General features: G+C 23.8%; 5 protein-coding genes across 5 annotated transcripts; 3 read left to right on the plus strand and 2 right to left on the minus strand.

Moving 5' to 3' along the window:
* Window positions 1-316: 316 nt before the first annotated feature.
* Window positions 317-1,210, plus strand: DICPUDRAFT_154292 (uncharacterized protein; the record flags this gene model as incomplete). Its single annotated transcript, XM_003289770.1, has 3 exons — window positions 317-537; window positions 623-763; window positions 850-1,210. The coding sequence occupies 3 exons, from the start codon at window positions 317-319 to the stop codon at window positions 1,208-1,210; spliced, it is 723 nt and encodes a 240-aa protein (XP_003289818.1).
* Window positions 1,211-1,863: 653 nt separating this feature from the next.
* DICPUDRAFT_48841 (uncharacterized protein) lies at window positions 1,864-2,931 on the plus strand (the record flags this gene model as incomplete). The annotated part of the gene is made up of 1 exon (XM_003289771.1): window positions 1,864-2,931. One exon carries the CDS (start codon window positions 1,864-1,866, stop codon window positions 2,830-2,832), a length of 969 nt encoding a protein of 322 aa, XP_003289819.1. The 3' UTR covers window positions 2,833-2,931.
* A 59-nt stretch (window positions 2,932-2,990) lies between these two features.
* DICPUDRAFT_36352 (uncharacterized protein) lies at window positions 2,991-3,578 on the minus strand (the record flags this gene model as incomplete). Its single annotated transcript, XM_003289786.1, has 1 exon — window positions 2,991-3,578. The coding sequence occupies one exon, from the start codon at window positions 3,576-3,578 to the stop codon at window positions 2,991-2,993; it is 588 nt and encodes a 195-aa protein (XP_003289834.1).
* Window positions 3,579-4,075: 497 nt separating this feature from the next.
* On the plus strand, window positions 4,076-5,425 carry DICPUDRAFT_154295 (uncharacterized protein; the record flags this gene model as incomplete). The annotated part of the gene is made up of 4 exons (XM_003289772.1): window positions 4,076-4,176; window positions 4,249-4,416; window positions 4,481-4,838; window positions 4,910-5,425. 4 exons carry the CDS (start codon window positions 4,076-4,078, stop codon window positions 5,423-5,425), a joined length of 1,143 nt encoding a protein of 380 aa, XP_003289820.1.
* Window positions 5,426-5,541: 116 nt separating this feature from the next.
* Window positions 5,542-7,737, minus strand: DICPUDRAFT_80600 (uncharacterized protein; the record flags this gene model as incomplete). The annotated part of the gene is made up of 10 exons (XM_003289787.1): window positions 5,542-6,228; window positions 6,299-6,553; window positions 6,620-6,764; window positions 6,825-7,028; window positions 7,083-7,146; window positions 7,207-7,214; window positions 7,281-7,345; window positions 7,412-7,426; window positions 7,501-7,625; window positions 7,688-7,737. Coding segments are annotated over 10 exons (1,617 nt in total), but the record flags the coding sequence as incomplete, so codon positions are not given.
* Between the last annotated feature and the right edge of the window lie 100 nt (window positions 7,738-7,837).

Here is a 7,837-nt window from a genome sequence, read left to right on the forward strand (position 1 = left end):
ATAAAGAAATCAAAAAAAATCAACTCGTAAAAAAAGAAAAAGAACTCTATCATCATTTTCAAAAGAATAAAAAAATAAAACCAATTGGTTTTTATTTTGGTAATAACATTCAATTTAATGATGTTCTAAAAAACAAAATAAAAAATTAATGCTATAAATAATAAAAAATAAATATTTTTATTAGAATAGAAAAAAATTTTAAAAAAATAAAAATTAAAATTTTTTTTTTTTTTTTTTTTCAAAAATTTTTTTTTTTTTTTTTTTTTTTTTTAAAATTTCATTTTCTTTATTTTAGGATATTAATAAATTATATAAAATGGGTTTAGGTAAAACAGAATGGGAGGATATCCAAATTAAATTGGGTAATATGGAGGCTCCTCCAAAACAATTAACTGAAGATGAACTTTTCGATTTAATTCAAGAAGCTGCTGAAATGGCCGCCGACGCTGAAAAAAATGAAAAGTTAGAAAATGCCTCATTGGAACAACTTAAAGAAATGGAAGATGACGAAGATGAAGAAACTTTAGAACAATTAAGGTAATTATAAAAAATAATAATTGAAATTACAATTAAAATCTATTAGAGTATTTTTTTTTCTAATAACTTTTAATTTTTATTACAGAAAAAAGAGAATCGCCCAAATGAAAGCCGATGCAGAAAAAAACAAATTTGGTGAATTATATCATATTTCAGAACCAGCATACAAATCAGAAGTTACAGACCAAAGAGGTATTATGGTAGTTGTTCATCTTTTTAAACAAGGGTATGAAATATATTATAAATAAATATATATGTATATAATTAATACTAATTATTATTTATTTAAAATTATAAATCCAAATTTTGTAGTATTCCACAATGTCAATTAATTAATCAACATTTAGATATTTTATCAAAGAAATTTAAAGCAACTAAATTTGTAAAAATTAGATCAGAAGAAGCAATTCATAATTATCCAGATAAAAATTTACCAACTATTCTTGTATATTTCAACGGTGATATTGTTGGTCAAATTATTACCTTAAAAGCAACTGGTGGTGATTCAACTACAGTTGATGATATCGAATGGCAACTCAAAAAGGCACATGCCATTAAAAGTGATCTTAATGAAGATCCAAGAATCTCTGCAGCTAAAAAGAAATCTCAAAAATCACGTTATTCTTCAAATGCCAGAGTTGATACCGATTCTGAAGAAGAATCAGACGATTAAAAAAGTGGTGATTAATAATATAATAATAAAAACAATAAATAATAAATAATAAATAATAAATAAATAATAATAAATAAATAATAACAAATAATAATAACAAATAATAATAATAATAATAATAATAATAATAACTTTAATAATAACTATAATAATAATAATAAAAAAAAAATATAAATAGTAAAAAAAAATATTATCAGTGTATTTTGATCATTTTTTAATGACCAGTATAATTATAAACAGAGAAAAATTAAATAAATTGTATATATAAAAAAAATTTTAATTAATTTATTTTTTTTATTTTTTTTTTAATTTATTTTTTTTTTTTTTTTTTTAATTTATTTTTTTTTATCTTTTTTAAAAAAAATTATGCATATTATGTTTTAAACAAAAAAAAAAAAAAAAGCTTTTATGTATTATAATAAAACAATCATTAATACAACAATAAAAATAAATACAATTACAAAAAATCAAAATTTTTTTTAAAAATATTTTTAGAAAATCTTAATCTTAAAGAAATTTAGATATTAATTCGGTTTTTTTTAAAAAAATTAAATTATATAAAATATTTTATTATAATAATTAATAATAGTAACAAATAATATAGTAGTATTAAATAATATTATAATAACAATATAATAAATAGTTTAATAAAAATGAATAGAACATATTGGAATAAAAGAATTATACATAGATATTTAGCGTATATAACCGTTGTCCCATTGTTTATAACCATGGTAACTGGTGTAGCATATAAAGTACTAAGGGATGTGGTTGGCGTCGAAAAGAGTAAAATTAAATTTCTAATGCGTATTCATCAAATGTCATTCCTTCCCTATATGGAAGTAATATATACAGGTACGCTAATGGTTTTGACCATCTCATTGACAATATTTGGTTTCAAAATGATATATAATCCATTGTTTGGAAGTAGAACAGGAAGAAGAAGGAATAGAAATAGATGGGCACCACAGTCAATGAGAGAATATCATCATCGTTATGGTTCAGTAATATTTGTATTCTTGGTTTTTATGGTGTTAACTGGAGGAATTTATAGATTTTTAAGAGGTGCACTCAATATAGAAAAATCAGCAGTTCATTGGTTAATGGATTTACATGAAATGAGCTATTTACCAAAACCACTTTCAGTACTTTGGATAGTACTCAATTTTGCAATCATTCTATCAATGGCAGTAAGTGGTGCAAGGCTATTCCCAATTATCAATAGAATTTTTCGTCCAGCAAACTCTTATCAAGTAATATCAAGTAATATTAATACTGGTGATACTGTTGGAAGTATGAATAATATTTCAGTTATCGATTCACCTACTCCTCAAAATGATAATGAAAATATCAATAATGATGATAATAATAATAATAATAATAATAATAATAATAATAATTCAAATATAATAAATATAAATCATTTAGATAATAGTTCAGATTTAATAAATGATCAAGAGTTAATTAACAATAACAATTATAATAATACTGACAGCAACAATATTGATGTTATAATTAACAACAATAATAGTAATAATAATAACAATAGTAGTATAGACTATGATGATGATGAAGATAATTCAAACAAACCCATATTAAATAGATTGGAATCAATGGATTAAAAAGAAAATGAAAATAAAAATATAAATATAGTTATTAGAATTTAATAATAATTTAATAAAAGATTCAATTATCTTTTTTTTAGGTAAAAAAAGATGTATAAAAAAAAAAATAAAGATTTTTTAATTATTTATTTGTTTGTTTATTTATTTATATTATTTTAATTTGATTTTGATTTTGATTTCTTTGGTTTACCAACAGTGGTGGTTTTTTTAGAGTTCATTTCATCTGGATAACGTTTAAGGATGAATTTAACTAAGAAAATAAAAGCAGCAACAAAGACAAAGGCACCAATGGTTGATTTTGATGGAATAATTCTTTGGTGTAATGGTAATGGTGGGGCTAATTCGATTGAAACAGCTTCAACAGTGAAAATTAAATTTGATCTTGCTGGGATGGTACCAACAGCTTCTTCACCATAGGCATATTGGTATGGAATGAAGAAAGTTCTAGTTTCACCTTCACAAATACCAAAAGTACCAATTTCCATACCTGGGATAACTTTACGTTCACCAATTGTGAAATTGAATGGAATACCACCGTGTAATTCTGATGAGTCAAAAACTGTACCATCTTCTAATTTACCTGTATATTTAACGCTAACAGTGTCACCAATATTGGCTTTTTTACCTTTACATTCTTGAACGTTGGTTTCAATAAGTTTAATTTGTGGTGTTTGTTCTTGATCTTGTGCAAAAACAAAACTTAAAGTGATTAAGAATAATAATGCAATAATGATTTTATTCATTTTTTTAATTATATGTTGTGAAATTATGAAAATTTAAAAAAAAAAAAAAAACTAAAAAAAAAAACTATTTAAAAAAAAATATATTTTTTAAAAAAAAAATTCAAAAAAAAAAAAAAAAAAAAAAAAAAATGATTTGAATTCAAAGTCAAAAAATATTCCTATAATTTTTTTTTTAATCATTGTATAAAAACAAATATTTAAAAATATTTAAATATATAAAGATATAATTATATTATTTTATATATTTATTTTAGTTTATATTATTTTATTTTAATTTTTTTTTATATGAAAAAAATTTTGTATTGAAAAAAATGGTGGTTATCAATGTAGATTCCAAAATAGATTCTATTTTTTTATTTAAAATATCATAATTCAAATTTTTATTTTTTTATTTTTTTATAAAAAGATTTGTTTTTTATTTTTTTTTTTTCTTATAATTTTAATTATTGATATAGTATTATAAAAAAAAGTTTTATTATAATAACCAATAAAAAAAAATGAATAAATACTTTTTGGTATTTATTTTTATTATAAATTTCAAATTTAATTTTTCATTGCCTTGTTCTAATTGCCCCTCAGTACCAACAGTATGTTCAAGGTAATTATAATTTTTATTTTTTATAATTTTATTATAATTTTTTTTATTAATTTTATATTTTTATTTTTAAAGTAATGTAGATTGTTTTAAAGGGTATTGTGAGGAAGGAACTTGTAAAGACTACATAGCATGTTCAAGTAGTACTACATCTATTGATAGTTGTCCAGTAGATACAAATAATTTTATGTGTATTAGTGATCAATGTATCCCAACATCAAATCAACCAGCTTCAGCACAATGGTAATAAAAAATAATATATTTAACTTTAAAATAAATTACTAATTTTAAACAAATTTACTAAAAGTAAAAATGATGCAAATTGTATAACAAATAAGTGTAGTGATGGTGTTTGTTTAGAAGATACTTGTGGATCAGGATACAATACAATGGATCAAAATAAATGTAAATGGACAAAATATTGTAATAGATTTGAAGTCCCAGATATAAATACAGGTGGTACATTAATTAAATATGGATGTCAAAGTAAAGGTACAAATAGTGACTGTTCAGATGATAACATATGCTCTCCTGGTTATAAGTGCTCTGCTGATAAAAAAATTTGTGTTCCAATTTTTTCAGGTTCCATCGGTCAAGGATGTTTAATACAAACCAATGATGATATAAATAGTTTATTATATTGTGATATTGGTAAAGGTTTAGTTGTATGTATATATTATCATTTAAATTATTTTTTAAAATTAAGTTCTAACTTAAAAATATCATTTTTTTAAAGTGTAAACAATTCCAAAATCAAACTGGTTATTCATGTGAGAAATATCAGAGTTCTTCATGTAATACTGATTCAGATTGTCCATATTCTCCTTTCGAAAAATGTTCATGCGATGGTGTGTGTATCTCAAAATATAACTTAAATAACAACTGTAAGGATGCCATAACCAAAGCTTATCAATGTGCTTCTACAAATGATTCTCCAACTTTTTCAAATGGTTTTTATAACAAATGTAGTAAAGAAGCTTGTGAATTTGTAAACTCTTGTATTGGAGAAAAATATGATAACCTAACATGTCACACAAACTCATTTACTATGTGTCCTTCTTTTTCATGGTCCAAACCAACAGAAGAGCCATCAAATTCTTCAAATTCATCAAGTTCATCAAATTCATCAAACTCATCATCTCAACCCACAAAAAAACCTGAGGTTAATGATGATCCAAATACATCCAATTCATTATATTCATTAAATTACTACTTTTTATTATTTATAATCTCATTGGTATTGTTGATTTAAATTATTCCTTAATAAAAAACTTTTCTATTAATTTTAAAAAATAGTTTTACGATTTTATTTTAAAATACTAATTAATTATTTTTTAATTTTTTTATTTATTTTATAATCTTTTAAATTTATTCTCTTTTACTTTCGTCATATGGGTAAAAGAATGTAGTTTTTCTATATTGTGGTGAATTTGGAACACAAGTTGGTTGGTATTCGCAACAACTGCCATCATTACATTTTCCATCTTCATTGAGGAACAATGAATAGTGTGGATTTTTAATATGAGTACACTTGAGATGCATTGACTTGCAATCAATATCGTTACAGGTTAAGCATTGAGGATAGCAACCATATCTTCCATTTGGTCCACGACGACATGTAAAGGTATCTATACAGTCATTTCTATAACGACTTGGGTTACATTGGTGGAATGGAATGTTTCCTGTAGTACCAGTTAAATGACCATCTCCACCAGTAGTTAAATGACCGATACCACTTGTGAAATCACTAGTTGTGGAATATGTTGTGGTGGGATTATTATGCCCGGTATCATAAATTTCAGTTGTTGCTTGGCCTGTTGGTTCACTATTAGATGATGACGATTGACTTCCGTCAGATGAAAGATCTACGGAAGAAGATGCTGTAGTTGTAGATATTTCAGTGGTTGTGACTGGTGTTCCTGGATGACAAGTTCCTGCAGCTGGGTCAATACAAACCCAACCTTCAGGGCAACTACAATAATTTATTGGAAGGATATTTACACATAATAAATTGTTTACATATATGCATTTTCCTTTATCGCAAGAATCTGCAGTCTTTTTTTCAAAAAAAAAAGAAGTTAAAATTAGTTTTTTTTTTTTTCTTTTAGGTTTTAAAAATACTTACACAACTATTACTATCATCACAATCTATTGTTTTGTTTGTACATGCACCGGTGATAGGATCGCAAGATCTTGGGGAGCATGCATCATATGTAATACATTTATCGTTTGTACAATCTTTACAATTTGGGTATCTAAGATGTCTACAACCTCCTCCAACATCTACATTTAAACAAAAGTCAAGGGTGCAGTGATCTCCATCATCACAATTTATAGGTTGGAATGAACAACCCGAGCCTTTAATGCATTGATCTACAGTCTAGATTAATTTAAAATGTAAATATTTTTTTTTTGACTTAATTTTTAAAAAATAGTAAATACATACACAAACATTGTTATCATCACAAACTCTATCACTTAAACTACAAACTTTACCATCACATGTTCCTTGTAAACAATTTAATAAAAGGTTTTGATTTTCTTCACAGTTTGATGGGAGACAACATGTACTATTATCACCTAAACATACGCTATATTTTGAAAAATTAGATTTTTATAAAAAATAACCCTAAAATTATTATTTTACTTACCCACAAGCATCATAAGAAGGACAATCAAATTTGATTGATGTTTCAATATAAATATCGGACTCTGTAGTATGACGTTCACAATAAAAGAAATCAAATGGATAGTTTTCACCAACTGTTAACCCTAAAGTATCCAAATTTACTGTACCTGTTTGAATATTATGAATTCCACCTAAATCTACAACAAGTTTTTTATTTATAAATACCCTATAAAAAAATTAATAAAATATCATGGTTATATATAAAATTTATAATACTTACCAAACATCATCATCACCTTTGAATGTAAATTTTTCACCAGATAAATATTGAAACTCGGTATGAACTAGAAAATAATATTAATAAATGATTTTATATTGTGATTTTTGAAAAATTAAAAATTTACCCTCAAGACTATAGGATTTAATAAAAGATAATTAATATTATTTAATTAAAATTAAAATTTATGAATATACATACCAGAAATGGAAATTGTGAGCAACACCTTTACCATCAAGGTATACCTGTTCATTTAAAAACTTTGCCTATTATATCATATAGAATGTTAGTTCTGTTAAATAAAATCAAGACATATATAGAACTCTATTTACTTTATTATCAAAACCCTATAATTTTTAAATATTAAAATTAAAATAATTAATACAAAAGTAAAGTAACCAACTAAACTTGTATATCATACCTCGCCATCAATTGGAAAATATGTATAATTTTGGTAAATGTAAATATTTGGGTCGTTGGGACTCTGGGTTAATATAATACTCTTTTGAATTGGAATGTTAATTCCACTAACATCATGAAACCAACCTTTTAAAAAATTATTAAAAAAGTTAATAAAATACTCTATTATGATCTATAATAATACTTACTATAAAATGTAGTTGAATTATGTATTGAGTTATAAGCTGAATCACCACAACTATAGTTTTAAAATTTTTTTAATTAATATTTATTTTTATTTTTTTTTTATTAATATGAACCTTACCAATAAACTGGAGTACCATCAGCTCCTAAATCTG

The sequence above is a fragment of the Dictyostelium purpureum genome, assembly GCF_000190715.1.
Source record: "Dictyostelium purpureum unplaced genomic scaffold DICPUscaffold_193, whole genome shotgun sequence".
NCBI classification, from domain to species: Eukaryota; Evosea; class Eumycetozoa; order Dictyosteliales; family Dictyosteliaceae; genus Dictyostelium; species Dictyostelium purpureum.